Here is a 23582-nt window from a genome sequence, read left to right on the forward strand (position 1 = left end):
GATTTTACTTTAACCTGTTTCGAACAATCCTGGCTGGTGGTATTTTTTTTATAGAACAAGAAGAATAAACTCCGAGAAAACGTCAAAAACTGTCAATAACAGAAAACTTTCACCGCAGCATGCCTAATTATCCAGCAACAAATTTATAAAAATATTTCAAACCCAAAAACAGGATGACATCACTTACAATATTAACCGGTTGGCAATCTTTGGCCAGTTTCAAGACCCGTTCAAATCTCATCGTTTGGAGTGTATCCTCACTTCGGTGGTACGCGAAGCATAAGCCACCATGTGACCCTCTTAAAGAAAACCCTCCATGTAGAAGAGCGTATGTTGATATACCGGCAAGCGCAGACCCCAATTGTCCTGAACCCTGTGATCCTTACAAGAAGCAGAAAGGCATTTTGCATAAGATTAAATTACGGATTACTGAAGGAGGGACTAACTTTGGCAGTAAGTGCTTTCAAGTATAGTATACAGAATTGAAGATAAGCTACATATAAAATATGTAGTATCTATGTATAAGTAAGTTAGTTAGTTGGACGTCAACAGACTTTGATTCTGATAATGACTTATTTATTCAAGTACTAAGCTGTTCCTTATCCGTACTATACGCGCCGTATCCAAAATTACCGCCTTCTGCATCTGACCCTTGATCCAACCACCCAGCGAGAGTCTCACTAGGTGTTGGTCGAGACTCTTCAAACTAAAAACATGACAAACCTTTCATTTGGGCGTCAAAATGACCCAGCATGTGATAAAGTATAAATGTCATAGAGAATATTTCCTGCAGCTCCATTCCGCTGGCTTGACTGCAAGCCATGCAAAGCCGAAAAAGAAGAAGAACCAGAAAAGGAAGAGACAACTAAAGAAGTTGTGAAAAAGCCTAAGAAAGAGGTTATTCCCTGTGTGGAAGAGAGACCAGGCTTGCAGGTGTCAGTGCTCGGCGCAGACACTGGTGTTGGGCAATATGTGGCGCTGTTGCTCAAGCAGTGCCCGTACATGAAAAAGTAAGTCGAGTTTGTGCAGTGGCTCTTAGACTTTCAATGATTCATGATTTTTTTTTACCAGGAATCTTCAACTGTTTGGAAGTTAATACTTATGTCGGACAAAGAGAATTTAAAATAGAGGAATATTATTATTAATGGCGCCATCGCTCGAAAAGCTGGCACGATACCATTGGCCTATCCTCGACTAGATGGTGATACTTTTTGACATTTTACATGTCAGTGAAAAAATAAGGATCAAAGTCAAATGGCGTTCTGAAAGTTTTAATCATTTGTGTTGAAAGATGGCAGTAAATGTACTGACTACATAATTTACTTTGACAATATTCCTCTAGTCTAAATTCTCTTCATGTCGGATAGTCAACGAAGGGTTTAAAGGTTGTTGGGGTAGTAAATTCGGACACTTTCTCCCATGGACAGTGGTCCGCGGACCACTAACCCTAAAACCATTTGACATTATTTTCTAGTCATTCGATTTAGAACAGCAATTCTTATTGGAGAGAAGAGATGCATTTTTGTTTTTAGTATGATGGCAAGTAGGTATGTTGCTCGACCTATTCTCCTGAGACCCAGAAGCAATTGTTTTGCTTTTGAAGTTGGAACCCTTAGGGCCACTTGCACCATTCACCCCGGGGTTAACCGGGTAAACCTGGAGTTTTCATGGTTAGCAGTAGGTACAATTTGACACTGAGTTAACGGTTTAACCGGTAAACCCCGGGTTAATGGGATGGTGCAAGTGGCGCTTAGTAACACAATATAAGTTCAAAATAGATTTTGTATGTACAGTCACCTGCAATAATATATTTACTCTCCGAAGGCCGCAAAGATATGTGACACTCTCTTATGGCTCTACAAATAAGATCGTGTCAGATATTTTTGCGGCCTTTGTTGTGTAACATATTATTGCAGGTGACTGTACGAAAAATTGTACGCAGAGACTAAGAAGGTTAAGAGGAACCACCTGTTTTTAATCTTTCGACCATGAGGAACCACTGGAGAAAAGTGGTCGTCTTTTCTTAATACTTAAATCATGCGCTATCGTATCAATCGTATGTTTAGAAAAAGTATTACTTAGTAGTCGTATAAATAGAAAACATTTACTACAGGTTACGTTAAATAAGATATGTACTTAGATAGGTACAACATTTCTTACGAACTAATTATTCCTTACGTTTGGTTGCCTAAGCTTACACTCTACCTACACAGTGAAGAACTGTGTAGGTGGAGTGTAAGCTCTTCTAAATAGCTTTAGCAATGTACCCAGCAACTTAACAACCTACTTGCCTTTCAAGTGTTCTATTTATATAAGGCATTTGATATTTCTGGACGCAATATAAACGGTTAGCCATTACCGTACGTCCCACCAACTTCCTAAATGTCACGTACTGCGAAAATTTCCCTAAGGGTGTGCCCTGATTTAAGTAGGTAGCTTCTAACAGAATATTTGTGAAACCGACTTAACACTTTTAACTCTTTAACAGACTGTATGTTTAAAAAATAGCTTCTTTGTTTAGGTAGGTACACATTTTGTATTGTACAGTCAGCAGCAGAAGTTGCTAAGCGAGCCAGGTGTTCAAAATGATCTTGACGCGACTTTATTGTTAAGAGAATAAGAGCGTGTCAAGGTAATTTAGCAACTTCTGCTGCTGACTGTATATGTTGCTGGATTGCTGGATGTTTAAATGTTCCATTCCTGCACTTTTTATTTTATGCGTGCCGTGTACAGTAAAGACTTCGTCGTTCTACATGTTTCAGTTTCGAAATACGTACCTAACAATATTGGCAAGGCAGCCCCAGACATATTACCCAAGAAAAGCTAATTTGCCAACAAACTGTTGTTAAAGCCTGACAACAGTTTATTTGACCCTCGCCATTTTGCGGATTTTCAATGGTACTAATTTCTTTTACTGGCAACAAGTACTCTTTGACAACGAACGTTGGATGTCATCGAATGTCACCGATGTAAACAAACGGAAAATATCTACGAATATATTCAAATATAAACGGTTTCATTAAAAAATGCCAAAAAAATTTACCAAAGATGCGAAAAAAATTGTAGTGAATGCAATCAAATACTTACAGCTTAAAAAAGACGAAGGATTACATAGCATTCCAATAAACAATGTTTTAAAGTTGGTTGTTGACATGACCGGTATTGACATTTTATAGTGCGGTTTTATTGAACTGGTTAGTTATTAGGTTTAAACTTTAATATTTCATTTAAGGTTTATGTAGATCGACGATAAAAATCCTATAATCGAATTGGAGACTGAACGTTTTATAATCGAGGTTGGTGGTCCTGAAAGCGACACAACATCTGATGAAAATCAGACTTCGTCAGAGTAAGAAAACGAAGAATATAATAATATTGAATATTTAGAATCAGATTTTGACGAATAGGTAAATTGAATGAACCGAATTCTCTGTAAGCAATGTTTTGACATTATACGAGTATCAACCACGTATCAACATGAAGCCAATGCCCACTACCCCGACTATACATGACGTACGCACATTATTGCCATACGTAAGCTGTTTGCAGCGACACTATCTCAGGGTTAAATAAACTGTTGTCAGGCTTTATATCTTGTATAGCTATACCGCGGAGGCAGCGAGCCGTGACGTCACCGCTTCACGAAACAGGCCGTGTATTCCCATTACACCCGCGAGGGTGGGCAAGTCTATGTTTTGTGCAAACCGGTGTAATATGATCTGTAAAAACTATGCGAGATCGAAGAAAGCCCTTATACGAGTAACACAAACTTAACAATTTCCATCTTGGCACTCCTCAACTGTGCGTTTCTCCAGAAACTTCCTGTCTTGCACAGCTAAACGCCCGCGGTGTTTCAGGTTCAGGACCGAGACCACCTTCAAACTTAAAAAAAATAGCGTGCTCCCATTTTAAATGCCAACTTGCAACACATCTGGTTTTGCAGTTGTCCATGGACGACTTAGAGGATATAACCAAACGGAGTAGCCATTAACAGGCGTTCCCCTCTGTCGAAAATAGGCGGCCAATGGTCATACACATTGTATGGACTGACGTTTATCTGACATGGCTATTTTTACGTTACGTATACATTTGACGTGCCCCGCTTCCCCCGCAATCGGACTATTTTGTACCGAAAATTACAGACATGGCGTCTCGGTTTGGTTATATCCTAAGATGGACGAGGGTCATTGCTTACCATCTGGTGAGTCGTCTGCTCATTTGCCTCCTATATCATAAAAAGTGACAAAGTTACCCATGCTCGGTAAACGGCTGGAATAAGGTGCCGTCCCGTTTGCCGGCCACAGGGGACCGTTCCGCGCCGCTGTCAAAACATAATTTTGCACGGGACTGCGATAAAATTTATCTTGCTGTACGTGTACAGTGGTGTACAGGAACGTTTCTGCATTGCTTGAATCGATTGGGTGATTCTGAAATTTCAAAGTTACAGATCCGACCATTTACGAAGATTGCAATGCAGCGACAGCATAAGTACATAATTGTATTTACAAGTTTTCCAATTTTTTTTTTGTAAAATGAGACGCGAAAATTTCCGAATAAGTATATGTAAATCTTCGTACGGTACAACAAAAATGACGTGCCCAATAAAAATTAAAAGAGGTAGCTCTATGCAATAATATCAGCTAAATTGTAGCATTCTATTAACTAATGATAAAAATATGTACCTATCATATATATAAAATTGAAAAACCAGAACGGGATAAAAAACGAGGGAAGAAGCGAGATGGCGCCTTACAAATTTCTAAAAAAGTTTTTGACACGTTTCTCGAATACGACGCACGTATGATAAGAAAAACCTGTTCAAATCAATTATCTACATATGGGAATAGAACTAGACCATAAAAACTATCGCTTCCGATGCGTATTTAATTTACAATAAGGAAAAGAAATTTTCATAACAATCTTCATCGGCCATTTCTCGGCAACTCTCGGTTGCTTTCGTTTGGCGGTGCTACAGATTAGACCAAATAATCCGTAAGTTAAAGTAAACTAAATTATGTTTGTCATGTTGGTATACAGGTATTTCTGAGTTTTTTTACACGAAGTAAAATAAAAAGTGCTGCCAACCTCAACCTTAGGCTATAGAGCCCATACGAGTGATTTATGTCATATATGACTTATCATTCTTATCAATCAAAGTAATTACTATATTAGTATTATCAATTTGTATTTTGTTGTTTTAAATTTATTTTTGAGTTATATTATTCAGATTGACTTTCACGACTTCGGCAAACATTGCCATTCGTCCGGGAAACGGGCTAAGAATGCTGAGATGGGCCAAAAATACAAAGTTGATAGTAAGTTAGGTAGGTAGATTAAAGTGCATGTTCAGATGTTATTGAGCGACCTGATAAAAATAAGCTAATGTACAGTCAGCGGTCGGCCAAATATCGTAATATAATTTTGTTGCCATAGACATAAGGATGTGGTCCGATATAGTGGCGAAATATTGAGAGACAAAAGCGGCTAAATTCAGTGGTGGCTCGGACACTTAGAGAGAATGGGAGAGGATCGTGCCGTGAAGAGAGCGCAGGTACTTGGGACAACAAAATGGGAGACGCCCGAGTGGACGTCCTAGGTACCGCTGAAACGACGTAGTTGCTCAAGACCTGCTCAACCTCGGCCATGGCGACTGGCGAGAGCTATCGCAAGACCGAGAGGACTAGACTACCTATGTTTGTATGAAAAGGCGATTTAAGGGCGGTGGGCGTCCATATTCGTCTTAAGGCGAAAATTAATCTAATGAACGTTTTTGCAACTAGGCTTATAAGAACAAATAATAATTTTATCTTGAAACAAGTTTGAAATAAATACGTGTAGATGAAAAAATACAATCTTGCCTTTTATCAAATCACATAATTTTTGACAAATTTGCGAATTGAGTTATCCAAATAACGGCTACAAATAAGAAATCCCTATCACAGTTTTAAACCATGGCAGGGTTGAATACATAATAATGTCGGTATTTAACTAAACATAAGACGAACTCTTTATTTCATTTACGCGAGCGGAGCGGCGGGCCCGTCTAGTATATAATATTATTATTTTTAAATACTAATGTTACGCTTGCGTCAAATACCTGCGCAAAATGAACTTTAAAAATGTAAAGGCCCCAGTATACAATGGGCCATCGCCGGCCACTCCAAGGGACGCAGCCATGCGGTAGAATGAGATAGCAATATCACTTGCTCCCTCTAACGCATAAATGCGTCCCTTGGAATGGCCGGCGATGGCCCATTGTGTACTGGGGCCTTTAGATTTGTATGCAGCCGGGAAGGAAGTTAAAAGACTGAAGAGTCTAGAGGCGCCTCATGAATCCGTGATGGTCCCTCGTGGGCGTCTGCCGTTGGCGGCTTTCGTCTCTCGCTATTGATAATCTGTTGGTATACTGCACCTACAATGCTGCTTGCATTTAAGAATATTGGCCTTTTGACTGAATAATTTGGGGATAAAATGTCAAGTCTACTTATTTTATTATAGTTAGTTGTGATTATTCTGTTTTGTGCGAATTTTACTGATGTTTTCATAACAGTGCTAACATTACTTACATTGCATTACTTGCTGTACTTAGGTTCACTCTCTAACGAAATCACTATCACAAGTGAAAGAACGGCTTAAGCTGTGTCACTTAAGGTACAAATACAATGTATACAATTTACCTAATGCCGTTCTTCCATTATTATTATTTTTCATTTCCGACGCAATCTTCGTCTTCCTATCATTTACGCTACACAGTGTTGCCCTGTAAATTACTACTACAAGCACTTTGGGCCCGATTCGGATTTTGAAATAGACATCTATTAGACATCACCAAGATATGATAACGATATGTTTAAGATCTAACCTGTCAAATTTGACATTTGCGCGATTCTAGAGATACTGTTGAGCGATTTCCACAGGATATGACTTAGAGATCCAATTCACATCTAATAGATATCTTACTCTATCTAACGTAAAAGTGACATTGGTTGCCCGAATTGCGCTGCAAAAGAGAACTAGTTGATATCTAAACTATAACGTATCTAGAATGGATCTAGTACGTGTCGTCTCTTGTGGATATCTTGAAGTTCGAATACTGCAGTTTGATTGCTAGGATCTGAAAAACCGAGTAGGAACTTCAGGCTGAGCGCAGCCTCGTTTGAACAATCGTTTAAAGTAAACGACACTGATCACAATTCAAAAGTGGGTTGTGACTTTCATATCCAAACTATGTATTGATGTGGTTTTATACATCCCTGAACAAATACATTACTGCGCTCACTTTCTAAGCGATAAGCCGATAACACGATCACTTAGATTCATAACATAACGCTGCCGAGTGGAGCTACATTCACTCGTAGGTATTTGTTTGCCAGAGCCGGCGACAAATCGCGTGCGAGTGCTGGGCGTATATTTCTTCTCCATTTTTGCACAGTATTATCATAAAGCATTTCTCTCTCCCCTCCCTTTTTATTATTTATCACTCACAGTCACGCTACGATATGTCGCAGAGTCCAGGGATGACCACGGTCATCCACACTATAAATATGAAAATATACTACGCGCTTGACAGGCCGATGTCCTATGTGTTAAGGTACACAATTTTCTCGCTACGCGATGTGTAGCAAAGGCGATTCGGGTTGAAAAAATTACACACAAAGTTTAGGAAACCAAATACCTAAATCCTATCTATCAAAAAGTCTTTCCCCGTGAACTTCAACGACGACAAGTCGTGCACTTCCCTCATATTATAAGGCCCCATTCGCACGACAGCTTAAAAAGCGTTGCGTTAAAACCCGACGTTGGCGCTTTTTTACCGTTTCCAATATTTGTGTTCATACGAACGCTTAAAAATCACTTGTGAGTCGTACTGTCACGTACGCATCTCAGCAAAGCCATACTTTATTTGCTATTACGACGTATTATTTGAATATAGCTTGAATATTTCAGGAATTTGTAAGCATAAGTTGACATTTTTAAGGTGAAACTAATAATAATCTTGACGATTGACACCAAAAATTGACACTTGACAGCCAACTGACAGCAGCGCCGGCGCTTTTTTAACGCTTGTGAGAACAGATACACGGAGATCCGTATGCTCTATTCAATTTGACGCCAACGCTCAACGCCGAAAATCGAACAGTGCTCGATAAAAAAGCGCCGCGCTTAAAAACCGCCTTCGTGTGAATACATACATGGTTATCCATTTGCGTCATTCAAACGCTTTTTTAACGCGCGTTGAAAAAGCTGCCATGCGAACGGGGCCTAACTGTTTCAATCTTCCAATTTAATCGTCCAAATTGTGGAAAATCTATCCCATACTGTTTTCTGGTACGTGCGTCCCTTTAAAAACTTTCTTTTGAGGCCTACGGTGCCGTCTCTGTGCCACGTCTATGCCGATAATCAATTATAACAAACACTGGTTTGAAACAATTGTCTTTAAAGACACTGCTTTACTTAAGCCAGCTTTCCGCAAGCCACCCATCCATAGATTACATACATGCGATACATGCTTAGGCGGAAATAGCGATTTTCACAGCCTCGTAAAGGATATATCCAACATTCCAACACAACGTTAATACACACACGCACCAGCCGTCATTTACGATTCGCACGGCGTTGCTTCCACGTAACTATGTATTCGAGGACCATACATCAAACTTTAACAGAAGCCTTAGACATGCCTTTATATGGATCATTCGAGTGAACGTAATAAAAGGCGTTGAGATTTTACGAGCGGCCGTGACTCGCAGTCCCTGCTGTTTATCGCACACTTTTTATTGCTAAACCTGGCTGTGCATTCCTTTAGCTTACCGACCACTCGGATCAGATCTTCTTGTCTTTTTTACTCTTGATAATGTGAATAATTTATAAATGGGCCGGGCCCGCCGGACAACAAATGGGAAGGAGCTAAGCAAAAGAAGACTTGACGTGGTCATAATCACTCCAGCTATTGGTGGAAAGCTTCACAACACGTCGCTATTGTTCCCTATAGCAGTCTTCCTTGTGCATTCAACTTATAAGCCATCTGCTGCAGCTTTAACCTGGCCCATTTAATCGGCAATTATCGTCGCGATCTGGTACCATTCGCTATTCCTTGAACCACAAGTAATTCAATAATAACAGTCTTAAAGTTATCCTGAAGATTTTTAGGAAAATCCTTTGCACATTTCTAATGTTCGTTATCATAACAGAGGAATCAGAGGATGCTTATACTGGTTTCCTTCAAGCATTTTTAATGCTCTTTACGCAATCGGATCACATGGCCTGAAACAATCAATTGTTTTCGGGACCGCTTATTTTGTTTAACCGAATCTTTATAGCTCGAATATGCAAGAGCGATAGAGAGAACGATAGGTAACGATTTTAAATTTTTCGGTGTTGGCGGTAGACCCTCAGTTCTGTTGCCCGCAGCATCCTGATACCAAAACTTACCTTCACACCCCGCTTATATTTCAGATTGCGTCTCTATGAATCAAAATGTCCCGATGGCTGCACCCGATGCCTGGCAAATGTAGTGCAAGATTTGCTGCACATTAACACCAACTGCCGCATCGAGGCGTTCAGTTGCCAGAACTATGAGCTCGAACGGTGTTTGCAGGTGTGTGGTCCCAATAAATATATTTAGATTGCAATATCAACAATCTGGCGTGTCCAGGAGTTCAGCTACCAGAATTTTTGAGTTGGAAAGATGTTTACAGATTTGCTTATTGGAATAATGTTAATAGTAATACCCAGGCGTTTTGAACATGTTCTAAATGGTCGTGCTGTAAAGAGAGTGCATACTTTAGAGCGCCTAAGTAGAATGCTGACCACGAATTTTGAGCACCGGAGTGGTTGGTCTACACATTATTGCAATTAAAACAGCCAATGGTAATAACTAGGTTAAGTAAATCCTGAGCAATCCTATTGTCATAAAAATGTAAAGCGTTTTAGCCGCAGATTATTTTAGGTTTTAATGCAACTCGGGTTTTATGTTAAGCGGCTTCATTTAATCCTTATTAAAATAGCATTTGTCGTAAAATCTGCATATTCAATTTGATTAGACCGACGTAGGGAGTAGGGACCTAAATATGACTATCTTTTAGATTTGTTTTACTTGTTACATATATTGGCCTGCCTGTATATTGTAGATATACAGAATTACTATGTCAATGACTGTGTAAATCAGAGCATCCGATTTAACTGATAACGAATGTGTACTCAGAACTCTTCTGGCATTCAACATTTGCATATGTCTCTCCTCGGTCCCAAACTTATTGGCAATTTTAAATGTTTACATACTTACACGTGTGTGTGTGTGTGTGTGCGTGTGTGTGTGTGTGTGTGTGTGTGTGTGTGTGTGTGTGTGTGTGTGTGTGTGTGTGAGTGATAGAGACGTAAACTATGCTTTTCGAAGTTTGCTGTAGGTAAACGCCTTGAGTCAATTCGCCTACATACTTAAGTCACCAAAGAGAATAATCAATAAAATGAAATAAACAGGGCAAATAAACCTATTTTGTCGAGCAAGATCCAGTTGCGAAGCTAACTAATATAATACACAATCAAGTCAGCGACTAAGAATGGGGAATACCTACAGTGCTAACAAAAAACCTATTACGAGTACCTATCGTTAGTGTAAAGCTGACGTAGGTTATTGTATTGTTGAACTTTTCCCCGGCAATTTTTTTTAACGACGTGATGTTTCCACGGTAAACTGCTGATTCAAATATTAATCGGCGTCCTATAAGCGAACCCTTTTCCTGGGAATTTCACAAACAATATTTATCCCTTTTACGGTGTTTAAACACATAGGACGTTTGCAGAGCTAAACTGTATATTCAATCTCTTTTCCTAATTTAATCACCCGTTTTTTTAACAAATTTCGATTAGATATCGGTCCTGATTCCATAAAATTGTCACATTCATATGTAAATTGTAGCGTACCTAAAAAAGACGTGTCTGCCAACAAATAAACTCCAATATCCTCAAGAAGTCGAGAACAGGACACATCAATCATTTTATGAAAATTACACAGGAAAACAAAATATAACATGTTTAAATTAAGTTTTAGGAACTCGTTAAAAAGGAGGAGAATTTGATTACAGCACGTTGTGAGGTCTCTTAAAAATTCTAATGCAAAATTTAAATCGTCTAGACACGTCAGGTCAACTTATTATTAATTAATTGTAGACCTGGAGTCTCCTTTAAGCTAAATCATTATTTTGGTAGAAAATAAGCTTTTTTAAAGAAATAACATAGTATTCAATAAACTAATAGATTCTTTGTTGAAGTATTATTCGCAGAAAGCCGTCGAACTCTGAGGGCCAATCGATACTACGTCCACAGCAAACACCAGCTAGTCCACCTTCTTTATCGTTTGATCGACTTTACGCAAATATTGTTATTAGTGTTATTTACTACTAATAACATATTAATGTATTCAGTATAATAACATTGGTATTCAATAAGATTAGAAACTAAAATTAAAAACTACCTAAAATGGAAAACTAAGATTAAAAACTAAACTAATCTAAATTAAAATAAATCTAAAAAAGGCCCCCGCGGCATTGTGCCAAAGATGCTGGCAGCATTCCCTCGCTGAATGGCAATACTAATGCGTTGCGAGAGAAAGCTGCCAGCTCTCTGGTCACCGGTAGTATCGGCAAGCTTTATCGAAAGTTCTTTAAAAAGAACATGAGCGCTTGGACCCCACGGCCCCAGTGTCTCGACACCGAATGCCACAAAATGGTATTAGCTTTATTTTTTCAATATAATACTAATATGACTGCTTCAATGATTCTGCTGTGTCTACTCATTTCCCGAACAGCCAATGGAAAGTCGGTACCTACATTTGCGAAATTTTTCCGCATAAAATCTTTTCGAAACAATTTTCTCCATTTCCAATGTCGATATATTCTTCACTTTATGTACCTACTTTATAAATTTCTTCACGTAATGTATTTAAAGACACTCATACAAGGTTATTCAAAGGCCCAAATTCTAAGGTCTAAATAGGTTTCACGCTCCAAGATAAATCGGCGTGCAACGTTAAATAGTTTTAAAACGAGCTCAAATTGAGTGTACGGGCTAAAGTGGTTCGGCGCCAATCTGTCTGACTGCGGCGGGGATAAATTCCCGTCTCTTGACACTCCCATACGAGACCCGGGATACAGATTATACTATACAGTAACAGAAACACCACACTAAAACCACATTTCTAAACGACGGTTCTCGGCCGTGAATCTTCCGTTCCGTCCATCATCTTTTGAACATATTTGTTCCAGCCTATATGGAAAAATTTCGCTGGGAATCAATCCAAATTTGAGAAGAGGCTCCCGAATGCTAGTCAAAAAGTGACGGCTATTACCAAATAATTTATGCAAATGACGAATAATGGAATTGTCTTAGAACGTCCGGCAAAAGTATTGTTGTGAGTCAATTCGCCTACATATTTAAGTCACCAAAGAGAATAATCAATAAAATGAAATAAACAGGGCAAATAAACCTATTTTGTGGAGCAAGATCCAGTTGCGAAGCTAACTAATATAATACACAATCAAGTCAGCGACTAAGAATGGGGAATACCTACAGTGCAAACAAAAAACCCAAGTTTTCGGTTTTTCTACAAAACATCCCGTTACGAGTACCTATCGTTAGTGTAAAGCTGACGTAGGTTATTGTATTGTTGAACTTTTCCCCGGCAATTTTTTTTAACGACGTGATATTTCCACGGTAAACTGCTGATTCAAATATTAATCGGCGTCCTATAAGCGAACCCTTTTCCTGGGAATTTCACAAACAATATTTATCCCTTTTACGGTATTTAAACACATAGGACGTTTGCAGAGCTAAACTGTATATTCAATCTCTTTTCCTAATTTAATCACCCGTTTTTTTAACAAATTTCGATTAGATATCGGTCCTGATTCCATAAAATTGTCACATTCATATGTAAATTGTAGCGTACCTAAAAAAGACGTGTCTGCCAACAAATAAACTCCAATATCCTCAAGAAGTCGAGAACAGGACACATCAATCATTTTATGAAAATTACACAGGAAAACAAAATATAACATGTTTAAATTAAGTTTTAGGAACTCGTTAAAAAGGAGGAGAATTTGATTACAGCACGTTGTGAGGTCTCTTAAAAATTCAAATGCAAAATTTAAATCGTCTAGACACGTCAGGTCAACTTATTATTAATTAATTGTAGACCTGGAGTCTCCTTTAAGCTAAATCATTATTTTGGTAGAAAATAAGTTTTTTTAAAGAAATAACATAGTATTCAATAAACTAATAGATTCTTTGTTGAAGTATTATTCGCAGAAAGCCGTCGACCTCTGAGGGCCAATCGATACTACGTCCACAGCAAATACCAGCTAGTCCACCTTCTTTATCGTTTGATCGACTTTACGCAAATATTGTTATTAGTGTTATTTACTACTAATAACATATTAATGTATTCAGTATAATAACATTGGTATTCAATAAGATTAGAAACTAAAATTAAAAACTACCTAAAATGGTAAACTAAGATTAAAAACTAAACTAATCTAAATTAAAATAAATCTAAAAAAGGCCCCCGCGGCATTGTGCCAAAGATGCTGGCAGCATTCCCTCGCTAAATGGCAATACTAATGCGTTGCGAGAGAAAGCTGCCAGCTCTCTGGTCACCGGTAGTATCGGCAAGCTTTATCGAAAGTTCTTTAAAAAGAACATGAGCGCTTGGACCCCACGGCCCCAGTGTCTCGACACCGAATGCCACAAAATGGTATTAGCTTTATTTTTTCAATATAATACTAATATGACTGCTTCAATGATTCTGCTGTGTCTACTCATTTCCCGAACAGCCAATGGAAAGTCGGTACCTACATTTGCGAAATTTTTCCGCATAAAATCTTTTCGAAACAATTTTCTCCATTTCCAATGTCGATATATTCTTCACTTTATGTACCTACTTTATAAATTTCTTCACGTAATGTATTTAAAGACACTCATACAAGGTTATTCAAAGGCCCAAATTCTAAGGTCTAAATAGGTTTCACGCTCCAAGATAAATCGGCGTGCAACGTTAAATAGTTTTAAAACGAGCTCAAATTGAGTGTACGGGCTAAAGTGGTTCGGCGCCAATCTGTCTGACTGCGGCGGGGATAAATTCCCGTCTCTTGACACTCCCATACGAGACCCGGGATACAGATTATACTATACAGTAACAGAAACACCACACTAAAACCACATTTCTAAACGACGGTTCTCGGCCGTGAATCTTCCGTTCCGTCCATCATCTTTTGAACATATTTGTTCCAGCCTATATGGAAAAATTTCGCTGGGAATCATTCCAAATTTGAGAAGAGGCTCCCGAATGCTAGTCAAAAAGTGACGGCTATTACCAAATAATTTATGCAAATGACGAATAATGGAATTGTCTTAGAACGTCCGGCAAAAGTATTGTTGTATTCCAGAGTGGGCCTACTTGCGAAATACGAAAAGAAAAATTTATTTTTTGGGTATTCGCGGTAGAGCTTCTGCTATGTTACGCAGCAGAATGTTCAAGTCCGACGGATCAATTCGCTGCGTTAAGACACATACCTACCTACCTTTTATGCATGGGGATAATTGGGCATCCTTTTGTATGAAAGTGGCGCATTTGTCACAATATATTATGTAATCTGCGGCCAGAGTGCTAGGCAATATTCAAATCGGACAGATTACGTCGGTACGTTTTGTCGGAATGGAGAACGCGCAGAATTTTCATGTGAGAGGAATAACAAAGGCGCAGAAGGCGCTACACTAACATATAATGCTGAGGGAAGAATATATAGGGTTCATATATTTGACAGGATTTCTTGTTAGAACAATTCTAATAAATCCTTATTTTACAACTGTTTTAAACCCTTTAAACTGTTCTAAACTTTTTCACAGCTGTTTTGACCAGAAAATCATAACTTTGCAGTGGATTTGACCAGGTAATCATAACTATTTCACGGTTTTAACTAGAAAATTGTAACTTTGCAGTACTCGGACATAGTGCTAATGTTGGACTCGGCCTACGTGACCAGAAACATGCCGATAGAGGACCGGTTTGCTGCGCAAGCGCCCCTGGTCAAGTGCTATACGGATGCGATTGCCACCGAGTGTCCGAAGGCGTTTATTATAGTTGCCACTACACCTATAGAGTGTATGGTGCCTATTGTCGCTGAGGTATAGTTATTTCAAGTTTTTTAAGGCGATTTACACACTAGCAACCGTTTGTCAATTTAGGTAGTAAACCGTTCCACGTGCATACTTTCCTTTTGTTGTATCGTGTGTGCTGTAATCAAACTAGATCCGTATAAAACACAGGTTGCTGCTATGCTGCATACGTATTATTACTGATTGTACTGACATCAACAGATTTTTTATGGGCGAGCCTTCTATAATTTCCATATATATACCTAGCTAATATTGTTTCCCGGTCGCGAAAAAACCTTATATACAGCAACTTTTAGTCAGATTATAACGCATCTATTTATATTACGTGCTTAATTACGTTTTGGGGCTAAATGTATGGGCAGAGTTTTTTACTTTTGGGCCCACTCAAAACTTCAAAAAGAATAATATATTGAATTAGATACCTATAAGATTAACCAACTAGTAGCCGAGGTTTTCTAGGCCACTCTCAAAAAAAAATCTGCGTTTGCATCTAAGGTAATTAGACCGGAGAAACTTTTTGTAAATGATCGTTCTATGACACGACTATTTTAATTACGATTTTTTAGGTTATCTCAATTCTCAAGTTACCGCCACGAAATCGACCAAATTACTGGATCTAATTAAAAGCACCCAATATATGTATAGATAACTAGTAAGAAAAATATGTATAGCATAATCTGGGTCTAGTAGCAAAATCTAGGTCTGATAAGGTGAAAGAAAACCCATGCTCCGTATTTTTGTACCTACCCAACAACGCGTGGACAGTCGCCATCAAAAATATCTGGCTGTCTATACTGGCGTTGCTCAAATATTTGTGAACACCTTGGCCGCTCCGATATATCTGATGGCGACTGGACAATAAAAAACCGGCAGCCTAAACCCCCGAATTCAGTAAAATATGATAGTCCTTAAGAATGCAATACGCATTATTTGCGCTCCAGTTTCCAATCTGAAATGGTTTCGTAAATGTAAAATCAATACAGTGGCGATGTCGTCTAGCGATGACGAACCGCTTGCGTGACAAGGATTCGTTTAATGTATTTCGCATCTGAATTTTACAGGGCATTGACATTATGTACTATAACAGAAAAATATCCACGGCTTTAACACACTCAAAATAGTAGGACCTTCGAGCAACACCGGGAAGGGAGCGACGCCATTCGTACTATTTCGCCTCTACCGAAGCATAGGTACAACTGTACCTATGGCGGTGCGTGTTGTGATTGTGACTCGTCCGTACACAAAAAGAGATCGAGGTGTGCAAGATTTATCTTTGACGTGTGTCATTTTCTATTATGTATTTGTGTCGTTATTTCATTACAGATTGGATTTTATATGTATTTAGTGAGAAGTGCGACTGTATGCACGTTTCCCCTGTAAAAAATGGCAGAATGATTTGTACAGTAAGATATCGCTTGAGCTCCTCCCTTCCGACATGTCGGAAGCCGGTGTTGCTCGAAGAGTAGGATATCATCAACATCTTCTTAGCAGTCAATATTCTGGTTTTTTGACACAAATCATTGAAACTAAATGTGGAAAGAGGAATGGAGAAGGAGGATATGTAGTTTTTTTCGCCCTGGGGTTTTCAAGTATGTCAAATCAAAATGTGCTTCTTGCCCCGATTAATGTTCCGCTTATTTGTTCGGTATATATATCCAATAGTTTGTTTGGTAGGTTTTTATAATTATGTAGGTCCCTATAGGTAATAGCGGTTTGGCATTTACTGGCAAATCCAATTTCGCCTATGAAAGCATACTCAAATGTCACGACCCTTCAGTCAATATCGACGAAGAGCATCAAAAAGGTCGGAAAAGGTTACGCTTCTTACAAATACGATTTCCGATTAATGAATAATCAATAGCATCTTCTGTTCCTGTTTTCAAGGCTGATGTTGTTCTCTGATCTTTGATATTGTTTTGAATGTTATGAGTTATGATCATATAAATCATATTACCCTGTCCCTACTTTCCCCGATCTTTAAATAGGTATGCGCCGCTCTTACAAATTTGTTTTTAGTTTATTTTGTATGTAAAACCCAGATTCTTAAACAACCTGCACGAGGCAAATCTGCGAACGACGCTGCTGTTTACCTTAGCGGCAATGCTTTGGATGAAGTAGGAACTTTTCGTTACCTTGGGAGTCTATTGCGAAGCGACAATCGTCTCGAGTCCGAGATATCTTCAAGGATCGCAAAAGCTGCTGCAGCCTTTGGCGGACTCAATCAACGAGTTTGGAAATCACACGACCTTAGCCTCCGGACTAAACTCGCCGTTTACAAAGCAATAATTTTACCTTTGTTGCTTTATGCTTCGGAGACCTGGTGCCTGTACAAGGGAGACATCAAACGTCTAGACTCTTTTCATTTAAAGTGTCTCCGGGCAATTCTTCGGCTGAGATGGCAGGATCGTGTTCCAAACTCGGAGGTTCTGCGTCGTACTGGCATGTCGGGTATGGAATGCCTACTCATGAATGGTCAACTGCGTTGGTGTGGACACCTTGTACGCATGCCACCATCAAGATTGCCTAAAGTTGTGTTTTACTCCGAACTAGCTTCGGGTAAACGAAAGGCCGGTGGACAATATCTGCGGTACAAGGACGTCCTGAAACGCCACCTGTCGGCCACCGGCTTATCGTGTGAATCGTGGGAGGAGCTTGCAACTCGGAGATCGGACTGGCGAACTGCGGTCAACACTGGTCTCAACGACTTCGAAAGTGCACGCCTCGAAGATCTTGATGCTAAACGCCAGCTTCGAAAAGCTCGGCCCAAGCCCTCCTACACATACACTTACGACTCAAATGGCGAGCTTTACTGCATGTCTTGCGGCCGGAAGTTTAAAACAAAACTCGGTTTCGCAAGTCACGTTCGAGCCCATGCACGTCAGAATTTACAGAATACCTGATACTGATTTGTCCGGGTGTCGCCGTCGACGGATACGTCTGGGAGGACATCATCATCATCATATTAATTTGATGCTATATTTAGTCGTCGTCGTTGATCAACATCAACTTTAGTTAGATCAATTACGAAATTCCCTATTCTATTAGTTACCTACCTACGTTCCCACATTTGTAGTTAAGTAGCAAAAAAATTTAAAAAAGTTTGTTTTAAAACTTAATCTTTGATCTAGTTTTGTTTGTAAAATGCTTCAATTTGTTAATTTATACATGGTGATTTGCAAACTACTCCGGAAAGCTGTTATTTGTCTACCCGTGATAGCGAGCTAGGGGGCTGTCCATAAATTACGTCATCGATTTTTGACGATTTTTGACCCCCCCCCCCCTCCCTATAATCATCCAAAAATCATGCTTCAAATGACCCCATTTCCTCCTACTTCATGCTACCGTCATCCGATGTCCAGACCCCCCCCCCCCCTAATTTGAAATGACGTAATTTATGAATAGCCCCTAGTACCTACGATAGTCCCTAGGCAATATTATTTTTACGGCCTAGTAGTAGTATGCTTAGTTTATGAGCGAGAGCGACGGTACGAGCCGTAAAAACTCTATATGCATGATTTCTGTTTGCCTAGCTATTAACTGGCCTATCTCGCCACTCGTTAGTAAAAAGCTAATATCTTAATGGCAATTATTGGACCGCTATTTTTGCCTCTCTTTGAAAACCAAACATTAAAGTCAACTTAATTCTGAGAAACCAAACTCAACACAAAGGCTTTCTTGGCTCTTTGAGTTTATACGGCTTTGCTAACTAGTAGTTTTTGATCACGAAATATATAAACTTAATTATAATTAAACAAGTTGTATCATTGAGGAGAACACTTGTATATATTAAGTATATCATATCATTGATATTATGCTAGTTGCACTAATTTAGATGAGTTTTGTTTGACATTGAAACCAAGATTATAGACGGGTTATTTTTCTTCAAGGAGTCGTACCTAGGGAATGCAATCTCGCACCAAGATCGGCGATTCGAGATCTCGCACGAAAAATCTGAATCGAGATAGGGTGATTCGAGATCTCGACCGTCACACTTTCGAGATCGAGATTAATCTCGACGAGATCGAGATTAGACAAAGTAACTAAAAATGTGTTATTTTGAGCAAACTCTCTAAGAATTCCGTATAAGTATACTACTTATTTAGAGTAGGTACGTCATGTTTTATTTTGAAGATCAACAATTTAATCAACATTATATAAAAATACTTCTTTTATAAAAAAAAGACCAAATAATATGTGTGCTCTAATTTGCATGTAATTATGAAAAAGTGGTAATAATTATTTTAAATTTTACAAAATTGTAAGCAGAGGCAGTAACATGCTCAGTTGATATTTTCGACAAGCACTCAGCAACTTTACAAAAAAATATAGAGTAAGCGAGCGAAATCATAAATAATTGTGACTGGGTACGTTAAGTTCGTCCAAATTTTCCGCACAGAGCGCGCCACAGTGCTTTTATCGTCAGCTAAAGCCGGCCACATACAATAGCACTGCCTGAATAACATTTACCTAAGGTCAAAAAGATTACTCAAAACAAAGTAATTCACACGGATCAATCATTCAATCTCGTTCGAGATCTCGAAAATATTAAACAAGATCTCGACCGAGATTGCTAAAATCGAGATTTCCTGTCAACGAGATTGAATCTCGAAAATTCGTGCGAGATCTCGCGAGATCTTGAAATTGCGAGATCGAGATTGCATTCCCTAGTCGTACCTAATCGCTTAAAGAGCGAAATCGAAGCAATTTAGTATTCCAAGCTAGATTGAGGTGAGCAAGATAACATAAATCATTAAGGAGAGGGAAAATTGGGATAAACCCCCGCAGCGGGTTCCCTTTTTATCGCGAAACAAACGCAATGACTGGATGATAAATATTTTACACACCCAGTGTTACTTCAATCTGTTGGGTTCCGTCAGTTTGATCTGAACTATAAAGATGAAACTAAATATTAACTGCTTCATTCATGTCAGAAAATCCCCTGGTCGTTCCTTGTGGTAACACAGATAGAGCTCACATGTAGCTCTATGCATTCACAATCGCGATGAATCACGATTGGGTCTCAGGAGTTTTCTCTGCGGCCGCTCTGTCCAATATGGACTTAACCGGCTCTGGCTTGGATTGTAGTAAATTGCACTATACAAGAGTATATATTATATAGTGACCCTATTTAGGTTTATTCTAAACTAGCTTTTATCGGCGGCTTCGTTGGAATTTATTATTTTTATACCTATAGGTTCCTTCTTCAATCCTCCATTCAGTTTCCTAAAGTCATGATTTTCTGGATAAAAATAATCCTCACTTTTTGAGCGACTGAGTAAATAATATCTTCACTTTCATATCTAACTATAACATTACTAATCGAGCCCCTACACACAAATATTCCACTACACATATTCCAATAACAGTCGAACCCCGATTGATGGTCTTGTAAACAGATCAATGACACTCGCCAGGAGATAAAAGCGGACGGCGAACACGCTTATTGGCCATCCGTCATAAATTCGCTGAGGTATCGGCGTTTTATGAGAGGAAGCTTGTTCGAATGTAAGAGGTTATACTAGGTGCCCGTAACTCTGACTATCGTCAAGTCTTCAGGCGATGCCTTTTAATCTAGAATTTCAGGATTGTGAACGTATCTTCACCAAATCTTTATAGGTTTAGATAAATTGCGCTCCAAAAAAGACCAGTACAAAAATCCTTCCAAAATTCTTATAGTAAATGTTGTTAGATCCAAGGATAAGACAACCTCTTTTACAAGTTACCAAGCTCATGAACAGTAGGTATACCTACTTTAGTTTTACTGATAATCTTTACTACCTACTTATAAAGTGAATCTCAATAATGTAGGTTGTAGGTAGGTCCTTAGAAGACAAGAAAAGAGTAGGATGATGATGATGAGGAGTAGGTAGAGTAGATGAAGTAGGTACTACACTGTTGGGATGAGCATATTTTTTCATGATCATGTTGGAAAGCAAACTAAAAAATAATCACAATTACAGACGCTAAGATCAACCGGCTGGTACGACCCAGCGAGAGTGCTGGGCTCGCTAGCCGTGCCCGAGATGAGGGCCAGCACCCTGGCCGCGCTGTCTCTTGGCCTAGAGCCCCGGTACACGAAGGTTCCGTGCGTTGGAGGCACGGAAGGGGAAACCTTAGTGCCGCTGTTTTCTAGGGCCGTCGACTACTTTGAATTTTGCGAGGTATCATTCAAACATTTTCAAACGAAAAACTATACAGTACCGAGTAATATTATTTACGGTAGACTTAGCATAGGATATCAGAAGTAGCTATCAAAAAAAAAAAGAAAACAAATCAATATCCTCGAATTCAGTTTAAGTGCTGCTTTCCCGTTTCATTTGTGATGTGCTGCAATGCAACTCTGTCGTATTGAGAATAAGATAACTACACTTAGCTCAATCCTCATATTTAGCAATAATTTAAAACATAAAGTAATCTTTAACCCACAATTATCCAATTCTTATCATATCTTTCTTCCGATTTTCTTTTTCTTCCTAAACCCCACCTTCTTCCCAGCAAACCGCCGAGTACATGACACAATGCGTCCGGTCCGCCGACGAAGCTATACTGCGTTACGAGGGCCACTGCGCGAGAAGCTCAGACCTCAGCGAGGCGCATGCGCTGACCAGGCTAGTCAGTCAGGTTGCCCAAGCGTTGCTATGCGTCGACATACCCAGAGTCACGGGTTTTGTTGAGACGAATTCCGTTCAACAGGTCTCACCAGCTAAGTAAGTCCTATTAAGATGCTGAAAATGTAGAAGTTTTACCTCTTTAGTCTTGTAATAGCATGAGACCCTTACTAATGAGAGCTCGCAAGCCATGGTGTTTATGCGCAGCTAGACTATGACGTACCTAGGATCTTTGAGATTATTAGTGAATAATTTCAAAGATCGTCGTGGCTAGTGAGCCACGTAAAAAGTACAGTGAACAAAATGATTAGCTTATTTATAACTAATGCAGGGGTGCTAAGGTAATAGTTTTGCTGACTCTACATTAATTGTGACTGTACCTACATCTTTTGAGCTCTCTGATCTCATTATGGGAGATTGTCTGACCTACTGGGCGCGTGTACTGGCACTTTGCACGCACAACTGTGATGTGGCACCGATTTTCAAGCCTTTAAGAAAATTGATTGACGTTATTTCATACCCGAATACAATTTCCAAGTTACAATTACCATCGTTGCTTTATCGTAATTATAATATGTAGAATCAAATTAATCCTTCGTCCCTCGGTGTTCAATTCAATCAATCTTCCTTCATCGCTGGATAAATATACGGTTAAATCCGTTAAACTCTACCTATCATTTCGTCGTGAACTGTTTTTGAAATCAAGAATACATGAAGCCATTCTTCTGCCGCCAGATTCATCGCGAACCCTGTCGAAATCGGAGGCAGTGGTATCCGAAGAAGCCTGGGCTTACAGAAGCTCACGGAGCAGGAGACGAAGTCCGTGAATATCGCTTTAGAAGTGATGTGGAGAAGGAACGCGATGGTCGACAGCTGGTGCTGCAAGCATTGCAGCTGGCCAAAAACTGATGCCTGCCAGCTAAACTTCTTATACCCGAGATACCAAGACTATGCTTATGCTAATGTGTGCTGAAATGTGATATTTGGAACAGATTGTAATAAAATTGTGTTTTTTACTTTTATGTAGCAAAATTGTTGAATTGGGTCATGGGAAAATTGTTTTGTGCAACGTTCTATAAAATGAGTGAGTGGTTTTTTGGTGTACTTTTAATGAGCAATAAAAGTTTTCAATTAAGAAAATAGTTTTTTTATTTTAAATGTAGATAAATACCTATTCGCTGGATAAAAAGCAAAAATACCTATCTTCATTTTGTTTCTAAATGTTATATTTGTAAGTGTAAATCATGATGATACATGTTCTTAACTTATCCATTGATGTCCTTATCATGTAATAAAGATATACCATGATACTTCAAATACTGGTGGATAACTAAAACTTCTCTCACCCAGTTACCTCGCCATCGAAGTCCTCCTGAACAAACACGGGATTTGCTGCCAGTACGATTTCCCCCCCGATATTACCAACAACGAAACACTTCTCCTGTTGAACGCCTTGGACAACTTAACGAAAACGGTCAACACGGGTAGATCGTGGTCCTTTCAGAACCAGGAAGCAGAGAGAGGCAAGAATGCCATGATAACACAGTTTGGGTGCTACAGGAAGTATGATCGTATAGAACGTTGCTGCTATAAAAGTCACTGAATCATAGTACCTTATGCCACAGCTACGAAAAAAAAAAATTCGGCTGACGTTGGCTTTGCAGCGTGCAACGCCAAGTACAACTATTAAAAAATATCGGCAGCTGATGCTACAAGATTCAGCGTCGAGCAAATTTACTCGGATAACTTTTTTCGTAGCGCTTGGATAAGAGTGATTCAAAGTAAGGTTGCCGCGCGATTATA

General features: G+C 39.1%; 2 protein-coding genes across 4 annotated transcripts in view; both read left to right on the plus strand.

The window, feature by feature from the left end:
• LOC134797688 (protein split ends) overlaps positions 1-23582 on the plus strand; it is a 97600-nt gene that overhangs the window by 45402 nt on the left and 28616 nt on the right. The gene's annotated exons all lie outside the window — the stretch shown is intronic.
• On the plus strand, positions 154-23397 carry LOC134797687 (malate dehydrogenase, mitochondrial-like). Of its 2 annotated transcripts, none has more exons than XM_063770030.1 (7): positions 154-453; positions 794-1010; positions 9457-9598; positions 14995-15180; positions 21132-21332; positions 21667-21878; positions 23130-23397. In XM_063770030.1, the coding sequence occupies exons 1-7, from the start codon at positions 174-176 to the stop codon at positions 23380-23382; spliced, it is 1491 nt and encodes a 496-aa protein (XP_063626100.1). In that variant the 5' UTR covers positions 154-173; the 3' UTR covers positions 23383-23397. The 2 variants fall into 2 exon arrangements, with proteins under 2 accessions (XP_063626100.1, XP_063626101.1); XM_063770031.1 differs by lacking the exon at positions 23130-23397 and adding an exon at positions 22515-22768.

The sequence above is a fragment of the Cydia splendana genome, chromosome 15 (assembly GCF_910591565.1).
Source record: "Cydia splendana chromosome 15, ilCydSple1.2, whole genome shotgun sequence".
In the NCBI taxonomy this organism is placed as follows: domain Eukaryota; kingdom Metazoa; phylum Arthropoda; class Insecta; order Lepidoptera; family Tortricidae; genus Cydia; species Cydia splendana.